The 22,004-nt window shown below is 41.5% G+C and overlaps 3 protein-coding genes across 3 annotated transcripts; 2 read left to right on the top strand and 1 right to left on the bottom strand.

Moving 5' to 3' along the window:
- The first annotated feature begins 312 nt into the window (after positions 1–312).
- Positions 313–4,364, top strand: scg2a (secretogranin II a). Its single transcript, XM_089013665.1, has 2 exons — positions 313–464; positions 1,983–4,364. The coding sequence occupies exon 2, from the start codon at positions 1,992–1,994 to the stop codon at positions 3,744–3,746; it is 1,755 nt and encodes a 584-aa protein (XP_088869791.1). The 5' UTR covers positions 313–464; positions 1,983–1,991; the 3' UTR covers positions 3,747–4,364.
- A 601-nt stretch (positions 4,365–4,965) lies between these two features.
- Positions 4,966–12,160, top strand: dhrs12la (dehydrogenase/reductase 12-like a). Its single transcript, XM_089013320.1, has 10 exons — positions 4,966–5,079; positions 6,689–6,822; positions 7,468–7,550; positions 7,629–7,724; positions 7,805–7,886; positions 7,963–8,024; positions 9,001–9,105; positions 9,936–10,026; positions 10,293–10,430; positions 11,008–12,160. Exons 1-10 carry the CDS (start codon positions 5,024–5,026, stop codon positions 11,121–11,123), a joined length of 963 nt encoding a protein of 320 aa, XP_088869446.1. The 5' UTR covers positions 4,966–5,023; the 3' UTR covers positions 11,124–12,160.
- Positions 12,161–12,831: 671 nt separating this feature from the next.
- wdfy1 (WD repeat and FYVE domain containing 1) lies at positions 12,832–21,814 on the bottom strand. Its single transcript, XM_089013319.1, has 12 exons — positions 21,603–21,814; positions 20,601–20,668; positions 20,088–20,161; positions 19,527–19,581; positions 18,820–18,970; positions 17,818–17,930; positions 17,307–17,433; positions 16,528–16,633; positions 16,216–16,317; positions 15,568–15,698; positions 15,328–15,436; positions 12,832–14,399 (listed from the first exon to the last, which is right to left on the bottom strand). The coding sequence occupies exons 1-12, from the start codon at positions 21,737–21,739 to the stop codon at positions 14,340–14,342; spliced, it is 1,233 nt and encodes a 410-aa protein (XP_088869445.1). The 5' UTR covers positions 21,740–21,814; the 3' UTR covers positions 12,832–14,339.
- Positions 21,815–22,004: the final 190 nt, after the last annotated feature.

Here is a 22,004-nt window from a genome sequence, read left to right as displayed (position 1 = left end):
TGTGTGTGTGTGTGTGTGTGTGTGTGTGTGTGTGTGTGTGTGTTTATGCATATGTGGTGTAGGGCTATTTTTGTGAGGTCCACTATGCTTTTATACCATATGTAGTGAGGACATTTTTGACAAGTGAGGACATTTTAGTCAGTCCTCACACATTTTTCATTCTAAAGACCTCTAGAGGCAACTTGCGACTTCTTCTGTGTGTGTGTGTGTGTGTGTGTGTGTGTGTGTGTGTGTGTGTGTGTGTGTGTGCGTGAGACGATGCGTTGCGCCTCCAACCTTTCTCTGACGCAGGAGTCACGTGTCTCCTTGTATGAGGAGCTGTCCGCGGTGCTGAAAGCACACAAGTCGCCGAGGACAGCGACGCTCACAGCGCTCAACGACAACAACGCCTTCCACGCCAACTAAGAATTTCTTCTTCGGTCGTGACGTTGCTCACCTCACAGATTTCCTGTCTCACAAACAAAGTGAGTGTGTGTGTGTGTGTGTTTTTTTTTTTCATATTTTCCATTTTCAGGTATGTTTTTAGGGGGGGCGGGCACAGGTGGGGGTGGGGGTTAGCGGTTTGTCTACCTGATGCTCTGATGTCGTCTTTGTTGGCACGCGTGCATGGCTTGTTCAATCCTTTCTTTTAATCAAGAGTCCTTTTGGTCATTTTCTTTGCTTTTTCGGTGCTCGCCAGTTCACACCTGAACAGCTGTGAAAACTTTCGAGTTAGGAAAGCAGTAAAAATATGAAAATAAAATCCTGTATGACACAGGTTGTCGCGAAAAACGCCTCCATTGGTCATCTGTCTTAAGCTGAAAAAAGGATCATTTCCCACAAAGCCAGCATGACTTCTTGAAACGGCAACCATCGCGCGGCTAAGTGTTAGCGTCGATTGGCGTTTAAAAGGCTTTGGCGCATCAATGTGGCTTTTGCGGGAACATTAGTCTTAGCGGATCGCCTTGACAACGGGGCCGTGACTCACGGTGAGCATCAATTTAGCCACTAATGAGATTTGTAGAGGAGAGTCAAATGCCGCCGCAGCAGCCGCTGCAGGATGCGATCGTCGGATAAGAAGCAACAGGCTGGCGGCCATCGTCATCGTATTTACAAAAGGTAACTCTCAAGCAGCAAAAGATGAAGAAAAAAAAAATACAAATAAATCTGACAAATGTTCTCAGATATTCAATGGCAATTTTTCTGCTGGTGTTTCGCGAGGAACATTGACTGCCTGGTATAACGAAAACATCTGCATGCAGTAAGACCTCGGTTTACGAAATCTTTGGTTTACGAACTTTTCGGCTTACGAACGTTAAATTTATGACATTTTTACCTTGGCATACGAACTTTTTCGTACATGCCTCAATGAGTGATGTGTCGTTCGCGAACGAGCGTTCTTCCAACAACAAAATGGCAGCCGACTGTTCGCTATCAACCCAGCTATCAATCCAGCTAAACAGAACACAATTGATGAGGAACTAGGTAAAATTATCGCACCTACAAGGGGTCATTCCTCAAGATGGTGTAAGAAGAAGGCTATGTTCCTCATCAAGGGTTTAATTCTGAGGAAAGCGGCCATTCCATTCCATCAAACCATCAACGACCATCACAAAAGCTAAATAAAACGACTATTATACAGTACAGTTTATTTCTTTCATTATAATACCATAACACATTTATTATACATAAAATAAGGTATATTTTGTGTAGTTTTAAGGCTTAGAAAGTAGAAAATTATGTTTTATGGGGACCTGGGAACGGATTATTCCGATTTTAATGGTTTCCTATGGGAAATTAATTTTTGGGGTCATTTTGAAGTAATTTTGGGACACTAACTGATTTTTATCGGTGTTTTTCATTTGACTGAAAATATCATCCTGCGTGTTTTGGCTATTTTAGATGCTATAAAACGTTTTTCTGTTAGGAAACAAAAGACAAATGGTGTCGGTTGTCCTTTAAAGCTCAGTTCTGATTTGTGTTTCTTGGATTCTCTCTTGTAGGTTTTCACCATGCTGCCATTCCCCCGCAATACCACCAGAGGGAAACCTCCGCTCTTCTTTTTCGCTCAGCTTCTCTTTCTCACTCTGACTCTTGGCTCCGTTGTCGGGGCTTCCCTCCGCCAGCATCGACTGCGGGAGAGCGAAGCCGACACGCCGCCGTCGCCCAACGCTGACATGATCGAAGCCTTGGAGTACATCGAAAGCCTTCGCCAGAGAAGCGATTCGCGGCAGACGCCGCGACTCCTCGCGGGGGATTCCGCTCGCCACTCGGACGACGCTCCGAAGGTGCGCGCCGTGCTGAGACCGCCTCACGACACGGCGCAGGCTAAAAATGAGCAGGAAGACTACGCGGATGAGGAAAGAAGCGAAGACAAGAGCGAAGAGCTTCTCCAGGCTGTACTGAGTACTCTCCAGCAAACAGAAAAAGCCTCCGAGCCGGATTTTGGTCTTCCTGCCTCGACGGGCGGCATCTACCCCAAGGTTGCTAAGCAACAGGGCATTACGCCTCACAAGAAGATGCCAATCATGTTTGAGGACGACGAAGAAGGTGAAGGCGATGAAGAAGAGGACGAGGAGGATGATCTGGAGAGTCCCTACAAACGTACCAACGAGAACCTGGAGGAGAAGTACACTCCTCAAAATCTGGCTACCTTGCAATCGGTCTTTGACGAACTGGATAAGTTCACCGGCGAGACAAACAGGCAGAAACGACAGGATGAAGAGGACGACGCAGAGGACCAGGAAGATCTGCTCAAACTGAGAAACCTTGGCTACGACGACCAAGGTGAGGATCTTACAGACTGGGGTCCTCTAGAAGAGCAAAACCAGGAGGACGAAGACAAAGACTCGGCGGATCAGAACCTCGATTACGTCGACGATGGCGAGTCGGATGAAGACGAGAATGAAAGGTCCGCGGTTCGGAGGTCCAATGATCCAGACCAGGTGGACTACTACCTTTTGAAGGTCTTGGAGAGAACTGAAGAGGAAGAGCAGAAGCGAGCCATAGAAGAAGAGCAGAACGAAAGGGTGGAGAGGCGACTGGCTCAGTACAGAGATAACATCGACCCGCGGCTTATCTATCAGCTCATTCAAATCTCCCAGAAATACCAAATCCCGCCGGAGGATCTCTTGGAGATGCTCAAGACGGGAGAACGGCAAGAGAACGCAGTCCGGAAGACGCCTTCGAAGACCATCTACAAGATTCCGCGCAGTCAATTCTACAGTCGACGCCTTCCGGCTAGAAAGAGCGCACCCAAAAACCTGCAGAGGGAAGCCATCCTCAACATCCTGGGATTGGCTAACACGGACAACCGAGAGCAAACACCCGCCGGGAAGTCGTACAGAAGGCCAGCGGCGCCGCTTCGCCATCCGTCGGGGGACTCGGCTGGCGCGTATCCACGCTTCTTTGCCGGCAAGGCGAAGGCCTCTGACCGCGCGGCGGACGGCCAGCTAGCTACGTATCTGGCGGCCAAGATGCTAGCCCGCCATCCCGGTTATCGCTACGGGAAGGCCGGCCAAAAGGCGACCACGGGCTCGTTCCAGCAAGCCGTGCAGAATTATTGGGATCGAATGGACTCGGATGAAGAAGTGAATGAAAAGAGACGGTCTGGGGAAGGCGAGAGAAGCGAGAGAAGCGAGAGAAGCGAGAGAGGCGAGAGAGGCGGCGCTCAAAGCGTCGATGATGAAGAGGTGATGAAATTGATGGGATACTTTAACCCACAAACTGATGAGGACACTCAAGTCAAACACATCAATGCCGATTAAAACAAGTCAAAAAACACACAAAAAAATATATTTTTTTTACAGGTCCATCTCAAGAAACTGGAATATTGTAGTTATACATGTATAATACCACGCATGCAAAAAAAAAAATCATACAAATATAGATAAATTTGATGAAAAAAAAATACACATGCAAGCCTAATTTTCCATTTTTTGATACATTTTTCCATTTTTTTTCCTGATGTTTTGGCTTTTTGACTGTCATCTACACAAAAGAAAATCGATGATCACCAGGAAATATTTCATTGTCTTTTATGAATTAAGTTTTCCACAATGCTATCATTTCTTGAGATGTACCTGCATAAGCATGTAAATATTGTGCTGGTGGACAACAGAGACAAAAATAATCAATATTTTCAAATATTAAAACAGAAAAAAATGCAATCAACCGTAGTTCCTCTGCAGGTTTACTGAATGTCTTATTTATGAGCAGATATTGCCACACATATTTCAGTTCGTCGCTCAACAACATGTGACGCACCCACGCACACGCACACACCCATTGATTGGTGTTAGACCCCAGGATTCACTTGTATTTCTTGTTCTTTTTTTTTCTTAAAATATGTGACATATTTGAGGATTAATAAAGCATTGACTTAATTTTTTTTCCTTCCTGTGTCTTGTTCTTTTTTTCTTCTCATTGGCAACATATACATTTTTTAATCACCAAATAATTAAACAGCTATTTGAGAAAATATTGATTTATTTATTGAATAGCTAGCAAATAGATAGCTAATACCTAGCGAATAGATAGCTAATACCTAGCAAATAGATAGCTAATAGCTAGCTAGCTATTTTGCTCATACAGTAGCTAGCTAAATAGCTAGATAGCCAACTATCTATATACAGTATATATTAATTTCATCTGTGCTGTAAAAATACTATCATAATAATATAAAACAACTGGACTTATTATTACAACTATGTAAATCAACACGAGATTAAACCTTTGACATCAATTTGATGTGTTGTATTATTTTAAATATATTTTTAAAATGGAATTATTATTATTCTTAGTATTTCTATAATAATAATAATAATAATAATATTATTATTATTATTCAGTATTTATATTTATAATTATATTCATTATATTTATATATATATTCAGTATTATTATGCAGTGCCTTCGGCTACCACTAGTGGGCGGCAGGTATTGTGGACCCAGCAGGCACGTGGTGTTGTTGGTGGTGGTGCAGCACAAAAAGAGGAGCGAAGAGGAGAGAACGTCCTGATGCTTCCAGACCCAAAACGCCAACATGTCTCTGTACCGCAACTTGGCCTGGTTCCTCAAGGGGATCACAGAATTCACCAGGTAGGATTCATGTTCTCATCTTTTCTTTCTATTTTCCCTCAACAGCTTAGTTCATTGAATTTTGAGTCATCACGGACTGTTTGTGGTATTATTTTTGACTCTGCTTCGACATGGTTGGACAGTACAGTCAGAATGCCGGTGACTATTGCTGCTCTGACTACTTCATTTCTCTCAAGTAAGTTCAAGGTGTTTAAAGAACAACCGACGCCTCCGGACAAGTTGCGTCCATCATTTGTAAAATGGCTTCGACTGAGCGTATTTTATGAAGATTCCACCGCATAGAGCTACATTTTACGTTTTAAGACTCGCACTGAATATTCAGGAAGTCTTGTTTTCGAGTTCATGACGATTCCTGACGTGACGTCACGGAGGGAATGCCCCTGACCGAGAAAGAGACACACAATGCATTTTGGGTACTTTGTTTGGTCTGAAAACTTTGTGTTGATCCGTGTTGATGGCGAAATTAGAAGAAAAAACATAAATAAAGCGATGGTGAATCATTGTGTGTTGCACCAAGACTACTATTTGACACTAGTTGACACAAATTCCCAGCAGACAAATCATATAGATAGCTAGATGGCTATACAGCTATATAGCTAACAGGAAGTAAGTCAAATAGATATAAAGCTAGCTAGATAACTAACAGATAGCCAATAGATAGCTATCCAGCTATATAGCTAACGGATAACCACCCAGATAGCTAGCCAGCTAGATAGCTATAGCGTTATTGTTTGTTATTTTGCATCGACGACAATAACAAAATATGCTAATCCAACCGTTTTAAAAAAAGCGGTTTCCGTCGCCATTGCAGACAAGGATGTGATATTTTTGGGAGTTAGAGGTGGAGAAAAAAAGTGATGTTGACTTTGGTTGTCCAGGTTTAGATAAAAAAAAAAAAAATCATAAAAAAACATTTAAAGGATTGGGTGGGCAGGTCTGTGACACGGAAATATGCAAAAATGCCTTTGTCCCATTTCATGTCGCAAAAACGTGTCTGTCCATCCGATTGATGACAGCCTATCATTGCTGTCCAGTGATCCGAGTTTTTGTGAAAAGCTGCTTTTGTGATTGTTTCCCTTTGTTCTGTGTTGTTGCTTGTTTGTTGACAGAGCAACCCGCTCTGTCCCTGCGCTAATAGCTCACTGCATGACACCGCTGAACAGAGCTCGTATTTAGCTTCCATCTCACTTGGCCTTGCACGGCCTTCCTCAACAAAAGCTTCCTCAAAACAATGGCTACCATACACACACTTTCGTGCATACACACACTTTCATGCATACACACACTTTCGTGCATACACACACTTTCATGCATACACACACTTTCATGCATACACACACTTTCATGCATGCACACACACTTTCATGCACATACTGCACTCCGATCTTGTTGCCAGTCACACTGTACCTGTTGTCATATCCGCTGCCAGGCACAATCTATCACTTGTAAAATTGTGAGGAGTTTATTCATTTATTTTCATTATTTTGTATGTATTTATTTAATTAATTATTTCTAATTTCTAAATGTATTTCTAAATTCAGGATTTTGTGTCCTGATGTGTTTTTCGACTGCTCTTTCATGCAGAAATGTCCTTGTCGACTCTCCATAGGAATGCCTTCTTGTCAGCTGCCAAGCACTTTGTGGAGAAGGACCTGGAAGTGTCTTTGGCAGGACGCTCCTTCATGATCACCGGAGCTAACAGTGGCATCGGGAAAGCCACCGCCATGGCTATTGCCAGGCGAGGTACCAGGCATCAGCATTTCTTACATTATTACAAATTAAAAAAACATAAATAAATATGAAAAAAAAAATTCACATTTTCCCAATAAAGGGGGTGTCACCATTCTTTTCATATTATATTTTGAATACTGACCGAAAGAACTGAGCTGATAAAATAGCTAATAAAATAGTTATCATAAATAGACAAATACTAATTATTATTATGAAATAATAATTAGTTGTTTTTGGTAGTGGTATTATTTTAATTAATAATTATTATGATTATTAAATAATGAGAATTATTGTTGTTGGTAGGGTTATTATTATTGTTATGATATATACTGTATATTTTTTATAATTATAAATACATAAATACACAAATAATAATAATAACAATTATTATTATGATTATTATTATTATTATGCTGTAAATGACAAATTTCTTCCATTTAGGACAAATAGTTTTTTTAATCTCATCTTAATCTGTTAGACATGAATCATACAATAACATTATAGCCTTAAATAGCATCAAATCACAATTTTTCAAGCAACATCTATCGGAGCAATAAATATTGTCAAAGGAAATGACATCACTATTTTAAACACGACCTCATTGAATGTAATGTAACTTTTCATGTTTCTTAAGAGATGTTGTTGCGCAATCCACAGGTGGAACCATCCACATGGTGTGCAGGAACAAAGACAAGGCTGAAGAAGCCAGGGCTGAACTTGTCAAGGAGACAGGAAATAAAGTAACGTTTCTAAAAATATTGGATGAAAATAAATAAGGGCATAGAAAAGTTTCACATCCAATCTAAATATCCTCACAGGAGATCTATGTGCACATTCTGGATTTATCCGAGACCAAGAAGGTCTGGGAGTTTGCCGAGGCCTTCAAGAGAAAGTACAAGGCTCTAAATGTTCTGGTGAGAAACCATGTTTTTCACTTCCTCTTGAAATCATCATATCACGTGACTAGCAATTGATTGCGATGAACTATGTGTAGATTAATAACGCGGGATCCATCATGAGTCAGCGGGACGTGAACGCAGAAGGTCTGGAGAAGGGCTTTGCCACCAATGTCCTCGGTGAGTCGCATTGCAAACTTGGAAGGAACCTGAACCGTCAGTGCAGTGGAAAGCTTCATCTTTCCATCTCGTACAGGCATTTATATTCTCACCAAGAGTCTTATTCCCTTACTGGAGAAGAGTGCAGATCCCAGAGTGGTGAGTACAAGACAAGAAAATACATATTGATTTATATAGCACTTGAACAACAGCTGAAGCTGTAACTAAGCGCTTCACATGGGCAACTATCATGTACAGGAAAAAAGGCAGTAACCGAGATAGTAGAAAGAACCAGGGAGTGAAACCAAGATCAAGTCGGAATCATGCTGAGTCAAATGCCAAAGAGTATAAAGAATGCCAAGTGAGTTTTAAAGAGGCGGGTTTTACAAAACGGCAGCGAGGGGGCTTGCCGAACGTTGAGTGGCAGGTCATTCCAGAGAAATAGATCAGCAACAGAGAAGGTTTGATCCCCTCTGAGCCTCCGTTTAGTTTTTGGCACATCTAGTCATGTCTGGTCAGCAGACCTGAGGTGCCTGAGGTGTATCGGGGTGGATGAGTGAGGCCATGTCAAGATTTGAAAACAAATAAGATCTTGAAAAGAACTCTAAAATATATAGGGAGCCAGTGAACGGATACCAGAGTAGGAGTTCCAGTGTATGCTCCCTCTTACGAGTACCAGTTAAGAGCAGCAGCATTCTGGCCCAGTTGGATATGCTTCATGGAGGATTGCCTGACTCCAAAGTAAAGCGAATAACAGTCATTGAGCCAAGTGACAAGGGGATGAATTACTGCGTCAAGGTGCTCAGGAGAAAGGAGACGTTTGAGTTTAGCTAGCTGCCCAAGATGAAAGAAGCTGGATTTAGCAACATCACCAATTTGTCGGTCACGTTTAAAGTCATTGTCCAGTTTGAGACACATGCACAATGTGTGTATGCTAAAACGAGAGTCTGGAAAGGTCACCGTGGTCTACACTGTTCTCAAAAACAGCTTCATGTCTTCATTTATTTGGCTGTATCCAAATAATTGAGGAACAGACTTCCAAATTCAACACATTTCCAAGAACCTCCTTGAAGATCTCTGATCGGGTCATCTGTAAAGTTTACCTTTCATGATGGCTTCATTTTTCTTTGTGCAGGTCACCGTTTCATCCGGTGGGATGTTGGTGCAGAAACTCAGGATAGGGAACCTGCAGTCTGAGAGAGGGCGCTACGATGGTTCCATGGTCTACGCCCAACACAAGGTATGACCAGTATTGGAAGTCCTGTCAATTGATATTCAGAATACGTCTGTGTAAGCTCTCAGTCGTACAGGAGTGGTTCATCGATGAAAAGGTTTCTTCAAAGAGCAATACATTGGGGAGACTAAACAAATTCTCCGAAAAAGACTATCAACATCGCAGGGATAATACTAGTGGGCCTCAATCGGCAGTACATATGCACCTGAAAGCTAACAATCACTCATTTGATGACAATGAGGTTAAAATCTTAGATGAACATAGAACTTTGAAAGGGGAGTAAAAGAAGCAATTTTCATAAAACAGCTAAATCCTTCACTAAACCGATATGGTGGTGTGAGGTTCAATTTGGATCGTTCGTACAACAGCCTGCTTAGGATTAGTAATACTGATGAGGTGATACTGGTGGAAGTGGGGCAATCAGGCCAGTCGTTAGTCAGGAACAAAAGGAACAATCAGTGGAGCCGCAGGGAGTAGTCCTCTGCTCCCCCCAACCTGAGAGCAGGGACCTATCATAGCAGCGTTCGGCACCGCCACGTCTGGACAGTAGGGATACATATATAGGGCCGAAACTACCAGTAAGACTTTAGTTTGCTGAAAAAGCAACTTGGATAAGAAGCGAAACGTCCGACACCTTCAAAGAAGTACAGATGACGGCTGAAGAAACCTTTTCATCGATGATATTCAGAGTGTCAACTATTTCCGTGACCTCAATGAGTCTTGTGAGAGAAATAAAACAGCAATCCCAAGAATGCAGAGCAGTTGTAAAATCATGAAACTGGCGAACACGTGCTAGTTCTTAAAAACTGGTGTATACGTACACGGTATGCTTGTAGAGGCAGCAGGTGGTGATGACGGAGCAGCTTGCAAAGATCCATCCCAGCATCCATTTCTCTGTCATGCATCCCGGTTGGGTGGACACTCCAGGTACACGTTAACGTCTCTATCTTACAATGGAAAAAGTGTTCAAATGATTTCTTTTGATTTACGTCTGTGTAAGCTCTCAGTGGTACAGGAATGGGCCATCGATGAAAAGGTTTCTTCAGCCGTCATCTGCACTGCTTTTCATCTTTTGATTTAGTTGGATTGGATGGCACTTTATTAGTCTCGCAGTGGAGAAATGGACATTTCACAGTTGCAAAGTTATGGAAAGACAAACTTGACCTTCTTTACCTCCCCATGCACTGGATCAGCGGTGGCTAACGCTATGCCTGACTTCCATCGCTCGATGAAGAATAGCCTGCGGAGCCCAGAGCAGGGCGCCGACACTGTGGTGTGGTTGTCCGTGTCGGAGGCCGCCGCTACCAAACCTAGCGGACGCTTCTATCAGGGTAAATGGCAAAACTCTTTTTCATTTATGAGATTTTTTTGTTTTCAACAAGGTTGCTAATGGTCAAGCGTGAATCCTTCGACTGGAGTTTTACAAGTTAGCGTCTGTCACTTGGTTGTTTGTTACTTTGGACTGCCGACCAAAATTTGACTTCCGTGTAAGCTTCTGATAGGCCAGGGAGGAATAATCACTCGAAACATGACACATTTAATGAATGAACACAAAAGGAGAACAGTTTCAAAGAAGAGAAAGAAAGAGAGAGAGAAAGAGAGTGAGAGAGCGAGACAAGGGGGCGGGACCTTCTGAAACTGAAACTTTCTGAGGTCATTTTTTGCAGATTTTGGACACTTGAAGTCATTTTTATTGGTGTTTTTCGTTTGACACGAAAAATCAGCTTGTGTGTTTTGAGTATTTCAGATGCTATCAAACGTTTTTTCTGATGTCAGTTAGGAAATAAAAAAATGGTGTCGCTTGTCCTTTAAACGAACGCCAGCCACCGAACTATTGGAGACATATTGACAGTATATATATATATTTTTTTTAATGTTACTATCAAATGTTTTTGTGTGTTCCGACAGACCGTCGGATGGTGAGCACTCACCTGCCACTGGCCTGGACCCACAGTTGTCCCTTGGAGGAGCAGAAACTCATCTCGGCACTGGATGACTTGGCCAAGATGTTCCAAGCACATTAAGTCCTGAAAGATGGCGCTCACTCGACACTTACATCATAATCCTCATCATAATATTATTTGAAGATAGCCTTCGTCAGCCACATCACATCCAAGTTGCTTTTTAATGATGCAAGAAGTAATATGGTTTGATATTGTGTTGTTGAGTAACAGCTACCAAATGTCTGTGTAAGCTCTCAGTGGTACAGGAGTGGTCCATCGATGAAAAGGTTTCTTTAGCCGTCATCTGTACTTCTTCGTTTGAAGGTGTCGGACGTTTCGCTTCTTAGCCAAGATCCTTCTTCAGTGAACTAAAGTCTTGCTGGTAATTTCGGCCCTATATATATATCCCTAAAAGCTAGCAACCACTCATTTGACGACAATGAGGTTAAAATCTTAGCCAAAGAACATAGATGCTTTGAAAGGGGAGTCAAAGAAGCCATTTTTATCAAACAGATAAATCCTGGGGGTGGGGTGAGGTTCAATTTGGATCGTTCGTACAATAGCCTGCTTAGGCAACATCGGATTAGTAATGCTGATTAGGTGATACCAGAGCAAATAGGGCAATCGGGCCAGTTGTTAGTCAAGACAATAGAAGCAATCAGTGGAGCCGCAGGGAGTAGTCTTCTGCTCCCCCAAACCTGAGAGCAGGGACCAATCATAGTAGAGTCCGGCACTGCCATGTCTGGACAGTAGGGCCAAAACTGCCAGTAAGACTTTAGTTTGCTGACGAAGCTTCTTGGATAAGAAGCGAAACATCCGACACCTTCAAAGAAGTACAGATGACGGCTGAAAGAAACCTTTTCATCGATGAACGCTTGATGCTTTCAATAAGTAAACCTCCCCCACCGTGACTTTTCGCATGTGTCGTGATGTCACTAACAAACGTGCGTCTTGTTTGTCGTCTTGCTGTGTAGCGGTTTAAATTCAAGCTGGCGGTCAAGCGCTTGATTGTATTCATGAATAGTGTCTAGCTAGCATCAAAGCTATATACTGACGTGACTTACATTTGTAAAAGCCTTCTCAAATAAAAGGATAAAAATGGAGGAGTGGGGGAAAGACTGTTTTCTTCGGATTACAAGTCAAAGAACAAAGCACAGTGTCATTATTTAACCAATGGGAATGTAAAGATATAAAGTCAAATTACACTGGCCTGAATTCACTAGCATCGTAAAAATGGTAGGCAATGACAAGCATCTAATTGCTTAACTCATTGACTGCCAGACCATCTGCAATCCAGTGCCAGGGTTTTTGTCATTGTCACTGGAATTCCACGACCCACAGAATATTGACTTTTAGGACGTCATAAACATTCAATGCTGCGCGATAAACCTTAAACTCTCTTCCTTCATCAGGAAAAAAAAAGAGTAAATTCCTCAATGATATAAGTCTCGAGTTATCTGAGCTTGAAATGAGGGTGACTGTCCAAAAATACAATGCAATACATGCATATTGGTTTATTATATAGCGCTTTAACAACAGCTGAATGTGGAACAAAGCGCGAATGTGGAAAAAAAGGAAATGCTGCCCTCTTGTGGAAGGGGGAAAAACACATTGCTGGAGGTTTGACCAGCGCTTTATCCACACCCAAAACCCAAACAAATTTGAAAATGGCGCTCAACGTCATATTTTTAATTCCAGACTAAATTGGTGAATGGCAGTGAATTGCCTAATAATTCTGCACACAAGCGTGTAGATATATATATAGTCAGGATAAACAAACAAACAAGCATTTACACAGATAATAAATACTTTACTGCATATATAAATATACACTACATCCAAAAAAAGTGGAATGTGATCAGGAATATACGGTATTCACTACTTTAGAAGCAAAGAAGGCAAGCATCCAACATAAGCCCAAATCAGCCACTACTTAGAGCGACACAAATTCCAAACCATGAAATCCCTGCACAGTGAAATCCTTGATAACAAACATATGCTGCGCGAGGGGAGGGGGGGATTCAAAATCTGCAACACAATGCATTGTGGGTATTTTGTTTGGTCTGAAAACATCGTGTTGATGGCGAAATTAGCAGGAAAAAACATAAATAACGCAATGGTGAATGGTTGTGTGTTGCACCAAGACTACTATTCGATACTAGTTGACACAAATTCCCAGCAGACAAACCAGCCCATTTCCAACGGAGCTTGGGCGCCATCTTGTGGCTTTGATTAAAAAGTTATTTCTTTCAAATTACAAACACACATTATTCAGTTTATGGAAGAACATTCAGCAGAGTTTCAGCTATTTCTGTCCATTCTTTTGTCAATTTATGGCTTTCCCAAGATGTGTTCCAAATGTCCGCCATGTCCAATTTTGTGGCAAGCAAACCTGTGCTCGTCTGACAAAGTTATCAAAGCCATAAATTGACAAAAAATTGACATAAACAGCGGAAACTCTGGGGAATGCTCTTCCATCAAGTGAATAATGTTTGGTTTGTCATTTGAAATAAATAGATTTTTAATCAAAGCCACAATTGACATTTTCACGCATCTTTTTGGGTCACTCTGTACTTATAAGATCCGACAAATGACTAAATGGTGAGTACAATCAAATAAACCATTGATGCAAAACCTCCTGAGAGTGATTTAAGGCCTTCGGGTGAAAAAAAAAAAAAGGTTATAATTGCTAACTGGGATTAGAAAGTCACTATTTTCACTTGAAATATGAAGCAGGGTGTGTACAGGTGGCGTTTTTATACATATTACCAAGTAAGACAGTTAGTGGACTGCAAAAAAAAAAATATGCGATGGAAGCACGCGTGTCAGTTTTTACAGGTGTGGCAGGTCAGGAACGGACGACGATTACAGTACAAGGACAATAAATGAAATCCAAATAAACTGACCGTTGTCAACATTTGTCAAAAGAAACAAGAAATATTCAACGTAAACACTCTTCCCATAAGGGGGCCATGCACACACACACACACACACACACACACACACACACACACACACTTTGTGCTCTGTGTGGGGGGTGGTCAGGTGCACACACACATATTCACACTGAACTAAAGTCGTGAAATGGATCAATTATAAAACAAAACAAAAAAAAAAGCACATCAGAACTATACAACTGGCATTCACACACACACACACACACACACACACACACACACACACGCACACACACACGCACATGTGCACCTCCCACCAGAAGCTGCAGAGTCCAGGCTTAATGGCGATGATGCGCTGTACAGAGGGGTTTCCATGACACCGGAGGAGTGACTTGACCAATCAGCGTGGGGAGAAGCCTGTTGCTAAGCTACAGCCAACCACCTGCGTCATATCCCAGATCTGTTGAGGCAAACATCTGATGATGAGTTAAATAAAAAAAATAAATGAAATAAAACGACTCTTGAACTTATTCCCTGCCAGACACGTGCCACTGCGGTGCCAGGGTTTTTGTCATGTCACTCAATTTCCAGGATCCACAGAATATTGAGTTTTAGGACTATATAAACATTCGTTTCAGCGTTAAAAACCTTAGACTCTCCTCTTCTGTCATCATAAAAAAAAAAAAGAGTTTTTCTCCCAATTTAAATGAAATGTGATCATAGACAGTATATAAACTGTGCAACTTTAAAGGACAACCGACACCATTTTTTTTGTTTCCTAATGACATCAGAAAAACGTTTTTATAGCATCTAAAATACCCAAAAGAATGCAGGCTGATATTTTTCCTCAAATGCAAAACACTAATAAAAATGAGTTAAAGTGTCCCAAAACTGCCACAAAACGAGCTCAAGAAATGGCGAGATTCAGAAGGCACCGCCCCCTTGTTCGTGACATCACGCCAGGATACTCCTTCACAAACTGCCTTGCTCCAGAATCAAAACATTGGCTTCAGAGAGTTCAGATTGGGAGAAGATGCTTTCTTGTTACTCTTCCAGTTATGAATAGGATTCAAATAGTTCTGAAGAGGAAAGCATACATGTTTGCAATCGATGAAAGAAGTCCTTCCGTATCAATGCGAGCCGTCTGGACTGCAATGTAGCACCCAGAAAATGCACAAGATGGCGCACAAGCTCTGTTGGAAATGGGCTGATTTGTCCGCTGGGATTTTGTGTCAACTAGTATCAAATATAAAAGGTAAAATCTAGCTCTATGCGGTGGAATCTTTGTCAAATGCGCTCAGTAGAAGTCATTTGAAGTGATTTTACAAAGGATGGACGCAACTTGTCCAGAGGTGTCGGTTGTCCTTTAAAAAAACAACGTTTTCAACCTTAACAATGCGATCACTTCCACAGGTGACCATCAGGCCTCTGGATGGGTCCATGTCCACGTGAGCAATGTTGTGTTTCCCCTCATGGAAGGTGGCCAACGGTGTTTGACTGGAAAGCGCACAACAACAACAACAACAACAACAACAAAAAGCCGCTCAGTTCATCCGGTTGGTCGCGAGTTGTCAAAAAGCAACAAAAACGACAATGTTAGGCAAAAAAAGCGACAATATTTGACTCACTCTTCTTCTTTGATGGAGTCAAAACAGGTGTCACACACCCGCACTGGAAACTCAAAGCCCATCAGTGGGAATGTGGAGCGTTTGGAACTACATCGACCGCAAACAGCTTTGCCACATTTCCTGCAATGGTGCTGAAGACGCAGAAAAGACACACGTTCAAGTTCATATTCATGGCAGTGAAATCATCATACAAACAACAAATATAGTATACAGCGATACCTTGGCTTACAAACTTATTCGGTTCCCAGAAAGTGTGTATAAGGCAAAATAGTGTGTATTCCAAACATTAATGTCCCATAGGAAACCATGAAAATGAGAATAATCCGTTCCCAGGTCCCCATAAAACATCATTTTCTACTAAATAAGCCTTAAAACTACACAAAATATACATTGTTTTATGTATAAGAAATGTGCTATGGTGTTGTAATAAAAGAAATAAACTGTACCGAAGACTGGGGGCGGGGAATAGTCGATTGCCATTTCCAGCTCCTTGCGAACGACACATTACTCATTGTGGCGCTCCGAGTGTTTCCCGAAAAATAGTTCGGATGCCAATATTTAACGTTCGTAAGGCGAAAAGTTCGTTAGCCGAGGTACCACTGTATGTCTAATGAAATACTTTGCTGCTGGCAAAATATGAATGAATACCTGTCTGAGCCCCAAGGTTTTATTGTCCCACATCTGCTTGACATTCCAAAAGAAAGGCTGCTCACACTTTTGGCAGGAGTCACTTTCCAACCATTGAGGTGCCTGGAGGCATTTTTTTTTTTTTTTATAAACATATCAAAATCAATAAACATCAAAATCAAGGCTTTTAGGTGCGCCTTATACACCGGAAAATCACCAACACCTCCACAATGAATAAACTTCAGTCGCTTATCATAATTGACAATAAAGCTGACTTTGATAAGGCATTTTTGTTGTTGTTGTTGTTGTGACACATGTAATATGTCTTCCAACCTCTTCTCTGGCGGTGTCCATGTTCCACACTGCTATGCCGCCATCAGCTGAGCACGACACCAACTGCTTGGTCAACTGGAGGTAGCGCAGTGCCTGGACACGCTCACTGGGAGAAATGATAATAATCATAATACATTTTTTTGTTTTTTGTGCAGGTGAGCAGTGGCAGCCATTCTATTGTATAGGTCAAGATTTAACTCACTCACTGCCATTCCCAAATTTATTCGGCAATTGAAAATAGGACGTAGAGCGCCATTTCCGAATTAGTTCAGGTTTTGTTTTTCCTAGCTCAGGTGCCGATAAAGCGCTCGCCAGACCTCTGGTAATGTTTTCTTTTCATTCCACAGGGGGGCAGTATTTCCCCTTTTTTCCATGTTAGCACTTTGTTACACCTTCAGCTGTTATTAAAGTGTTATATAAACCAATATGTGTATACGTATTGCATTGTATTTTGGACATCTGCCCTCATTTCAAGCTCATATAACTCCAAACACATATCATTTAGGAATTAACTCTTTTTATCTGATGAAAGAAGAGAATCTAAGGTTTCTAACATTGCATTGAATGTTTATGTAGTCCTTAAACTGAATATTCTACGGATCCTGGAATTCGAGTGACAATGACAAAAACCCTGGCACATTTTTGCACATCGTCTGGCAGTGAATGAGTTAAAAATCAATTCAGGCCAAATAGCCATCGTTGAGACCTTACCCAGAAGACATTTCAAGCAACGGTTTAAAACATGTCAAGAGTAGAAAGGCAAGATTTTGTGGACTTACTGGTGTCCCTGCAACAGTAAGGTTCGTCCTTTGCGTCCCCCGATGTCCCACATGATGACACTGTGGTCCGAGGCACCTGAAAAGAGCAGTCTTTGGACCGGGTCCCACCACAAGGCTGCCACGCTGCCTGAAAAGATCAACAAGGCCATTGTCATTTTGGACACGTGGATCGAGAAAGATCTACAAAGCAGTCATTGGCTTCCATGAGACACTTAGTGTACTTTTTGCAAGACTAGTTTACAGACAGACAGACAGACAGACAGACAGACAGACAGACAGACAGACAGACAGACAGACAGACAGACAGACAGACAGACAGACAGACAGACAGATAGATAGATAGATAGATAGATAGATAGATAGATAGATAGATAGATAGATAGATAGATAGATAGATAGATAGATAGATAGATAGATAGATAGATAGATAGATAGATAGATAGATAGATAGATAGATAGAGCGATAGATGTGTGTGTGTGTGTTGTTCTTTTTTTGTTTAGAATGAAATACCTTCATGGCCCTTCAGTGTGGTGATAATGGAGTACGTCTGCCTCTCCAGCTTCAGCAGAGTAATCTGCCCCGAGTAATCGCCAACAAAGGCGTGCTGAGTCTCGTGATCGTATCTGAGCAGGGAGTTCAGGTTGCAAAACACTTCCAAGAAATTGGTCATGGAAGTAAATCAATAACAATCATAATAATACATTTCATTCATAAGCGCCTTTCAAATAGCTCAAAGTCACTTTACAGTCACAGGAGAAGTTTTTCTGTGGGTGAGCAGCAGAAGCCACATGCGCCAGCGTTCACTAGCTAATAGCCAGCTAGTTAGTTAGATAGCTAATAAATAGCAAATAGATGGCTAGCTAGGTAGTCCGCTAGATAGTTAGCTAGATAGCTCAAGTGAGCAACATGGTGTGAACATATGACTCTCCGGAAGTAACTCAAATAGATAGAAAGCTATCTAGCTAGCCAACAGCCTAGAGAGCCAGCCAGCGAGATAGTGAATAGATATCTAGCTAGCCAGATAGCTAATAGATAGCAAGCAGCTAGCAAAGAGTAATAACAATAATAATACATTAGCTATCTATTCGCTCGCTATTGGCTATCTATTCGCTAACTATTGGCTATCTATTCGCTAGCTATTCGCTAGCTAGCTTGCTATCTATTTGAGTTACTTCTGGGTTGCGTGAACGCTGGCGCGTGTGGCTGCCGCTTCTCACCTGCAGAAAATGTTATCCTGCTCCTGTAAAGTGACCTTGGGAGTTTTGAAAGGCGCTTAGAAATGAAATGTACTATTATTACATTAATAAGTTAGTAAATAAATAAATATGTAACAAGATAGTTAGATAGATGGAGATAGCTAGCGAGCTAGCTAGATATAGTTAGCTAGCTCAGTAGCTAAAGATAGCTAGCTATCTAGAGATAGAGAGCTAGATAGCCAGATAGATAGATAAATAGCTAAATAAATAAATAGCTAGCTAAATCAATCAATAAATGGTGCCAAATAAGGAATACTGTAGGCAGGAGGCCCATGTGGTGAAATAGTGTCTTCCCAGCATGCTTCCACTCTGGGTGCACATCCAGCTAACGCTCTTATCATGACCGGTGCTCACAACCCACTCGCTCTCCAGAGTAAACACCATATCTGAAACGCGGTTCTGGTGCGCTGCAAAAAAATCAAACATACATATGATCAACATACAAACACATCGTGTCAGATCAAGTCAAGCGGGATGAGTCATTGCTCGGTGATGCAAGAAAATTTCACATTTGATGATTCATTTTCAGGGTTGATTGCAAACAAGTATTGAATCCATTTCTTTTTGTCATGTGGTGTGGGGATAGGAGCACAATTTTTTTATATTTATTAGCTATTGGCTATCTATTCGCTAGCTAGCTTGCTATCTATTCGCTAGCTAGCTTTATACCTATTTGAGTTGCCTCCGGGTTGAGTGAGCGCTGGCGCGTGTTGCTGCGAGCTAACAGATCGTTAGCTAGATAGTCAGCTAAATAGCTAGCTAGATAGTCAGAAATCTAGCTAGCTTGCTAATAGCCAGCCAGCCAGTCTTTGCACATTTTCACCAATTATCCCCGGATGTGAAAAATCTGTTGTTTTTTTTTTTTGTGAATTAAATTGGAATTGATAATCATACCAAAGCGCTTCACAACATAGTCAACATCAAGCAAAATAATTGAAGTGGGTCTTGATTCAAACATCTCACCTGGATATGTTTTCACGTGGTTCATCTTGTTGAAATCTTCTGAAATGAGAAACTCCTTTGGGGCAAAAAATAAAATAAAAAAACAAGTTTCAAACCAAACATCCTCAAAGGCGTTTGGAGGAGATCCATTGAAATTAGCATCCGTTTATAATAATACGAATAATACTACATTTCATTTTAAGCGCCTTTCAAAGCTCTCAAGGACACTTTACAGTCACAGACAAGCAGAGGTATTATAATAAATAAAATACAATCACAAATAGAATACAATAAATAAAATACAATTCGAAATAGAAACAAGAGAAAGAGCTACACAGAAAATGTATTAATTTCAAGTTATTATTAATGATGAATTGTAAATTTTAAATAGGTGGCTTTTGAGGTGGGAAGAGAATCCATGTTACGAATGTTGACAGGAAGTGAGTTCCAGAGAGCAGCTGAAAGCTCTGTCCCCCATCTTGTTGAGACGGGCAGAGATGGTTTATGATGAAAAGAAACAGAGAACAACCACCTAAAACAGACTAAGACTGACACTGCAGTGAGAACATCTGTTCCACTCACCACAACTGCGCCGTTGTCCTGCCCGATGAAGATACGTCGACTGTCATGGTGGTACGACATACACGAGCAAGGAGCTAAAAAAAGGCAAAGAAAGCCATTGAAAGGACGCCATTATCACCCGTCATTTTGTCGTCAACTGTATCAATATTTATTGATTTATTTAGCTAGCTATCCAGCTATCTAGCGAGCTCGAGCTATCTATTTGCTATCTAGCTCCCTGGCCGACTATCTAGCTAGTTAGCTATTAGCTATTTCGCGATATAGCTGGCAGGCTAGCTAACTAGCAGAGTAGTTATTAGCTATCTGTTGGCAAGCTTGCCTTCCATCTATTTGAGTGACTTCCGGGTTGAACGCTGGCGAATGTGGCTGCTGCTAGCGATCTATTTGCTATCCATTTGCTGTTTAGCTTTCTGGTCGGCTGTCTAGCTAGCTAGCAATTAGCTATATAGTGATATAGCTGGATGGCCGGGTAGTTATTAGCTATCCATTGGCCGTCCATGTGGTCTTACTTACAGGATACTGTGTGGTAGATGCTTGGCCAGTACTGACCGCTATCTCTCTTTAGCCACACCCGGATGGTTCTGGAAATGAAATACAGAAAGAAATTACAGTTTACTCCCGGGTTGAGTGAACGCTGGCGCATGTGGCTGCCGCTGCTCACCCAGACAAACTTAGTAAGTTAGATAAAGTGTTTGGACGTTTAAAATAAGTAATTAAGTAGATAGCTAGCTAGCTAGCTAGCTAGGTAGATAGCTAGATAGATAGATAAAACATACAATCAAACTATGCTTTTATTTCTCAAAATATGGCATGATTATTTTACGTCTGATTTTCAAAAGTTTGACTGTTTTAGTGTCCCCACCCAAATGTGATGTTCATGTATGTTCACGGGACACAGCCCGTGGCTGTTTTATTTGTGGGCAGTGGCAAACATTTTTTTTTTCACGCATACGCAACTCAATCAGCTATTTTATTATTTATCGTTTTACTTATGGTTTTATTGTTTTGTGCTTTGTTTTTTTATTGTAAAGTGTCCTTGGGTGTTCTGAAAGGCGTTTGAAATTAAATTTACGTATTTTTATTACGATTACGCAGTTTGAATGGAAACACGAAGGAGACACACAAGCATCGATTCAAGGGATTAATTAGACTGGAACACAAGAAAAATAAAATCGGGTTTTATTGCTAATGTTGGCTGTTGAAAAAAACACTCAAAAGGCGAAAATTAATAATTAAAGCCATCCGTGACTAAAATGGTTTTCGAAAGCACACTCGCTTCGAGCAACTGTACAGTTTGACTGTGTTCATTTATTCAAAATAGTCGCTCAGCTCAACTCAAAAGCAAAAGAATAAACAACATCCCGACTAAAATCGGAGTATTCGCAGTTTTCTATGTGCGTTTCGGTTGCATGTAACTTTTTGGTGTGCAAAGTACCTCCAAAATATTGCAAATACGCAAGCGATTCCAGGCTAACGTGAGCGCTAGCTAGGCTCGACAAAAAAAAAAAAACTCACCTGTCTTCGCTAACGGTGATGACTCCATCTTCTTTCGGGATTAAAAGGGCAACAGTGACAACGTCTGCGTGTCCCTCGATTTTGTTCAAAAGAACCGGCCTGGCGCTTTGAGGCCTCGAATGGATCTCCGCAGCCATGGTTTGTTTGAACTAGCCAGCAACAAGCAATGTTTTCCTGATGCTAATTCTCCTCGCCCAGAACTGGAGGATCAGCTGACTGACACACACTGAGCCGCTGCGGCGATTACCGTAATACCGAAAAGGTGTGAGCCTAGCAAATAGTACAGCGTGACGAACGCTCTCGTACTCACCCGAAGTTAGTGATGAGGGGGTTATTTCGGGGTGACACCATGCACTATTTTACCTTTTAAAGGACAACCGACGCCCCAAAATGGTGTCGGTT

Source organism: Hippocampus bargibanti, linkage group LG14, assembly GCF_051943395.1.
Source record: "Hippocampus bargibanti isolate YZ-2025 linkage group LG14, ASM5194339v1, whole genome shotgun sequence".
In the NCBI taxonomy this organism is placed as follows: Eukaryota; Metazoa; Chordata; class Actinopteri; order Syngnathiformes; family Syngnathidae; genus Hippocampus; species Hippocampus bargibanti.
Note: the sequence above shows the minus strand (reverse complement) of the source record. Positions and strands in the feature narration are given on the sequence as shown.

Excerpts from the sequence above, each read along its gene's own strand:
- scg2a (XM_089013665.1), top strand. The coding sequence starts at position 1,992 with ATGCTGCCATTCCCCCGCAATACCACCAGAGGGAAACCTCCGCTCTTC.
- dhrs12la (XM_089013320.1), top strand. The coding sequence starts at position 5,024 with ATGTCTCTGTACCGCAACTTGGCCTGGTTCCTCAAGGGGATCACAGAA. Across the intron at positions 6,823-7,467 it reads CATGGCTATTGCCAGGCGAG|GTGGAACCATCCACATGGTG; the intron begins GTACCAGGCATC and ends CGCAATCCACAG. Across the intron at positions 7,887-7,962 it reads CTTTGCCACCAATGTCCTCG|GCATTTATATTCTCACCAAG; the intron begins GTGAGTCGCATT and ends CATCTCGTACAG.
- wdfy1 (XM_089013319.1), bottom strand. The coding sequence starts at position 21,739 with ATGGCTGCGGAGATCCATTCGAGGCCTCAAAGCGCCAGGCCGGTTCTT. Across the intron at positions 19,582-20,087 it reads AGGACAACGGCGCAGTTGTG|GAGTTTCTCATTTCAGAAGA; the intron begins GTGAGTGGAACA and ends TTTGCCCCAAAG. Across the intron at positions 17,931-18,819 it reads ACATGGGCCTCCTGCCTACA|ATACGATCACGAGACTCAGC; the intron begins GTATTCCTTATT and ends CTCCCTGCTCAG.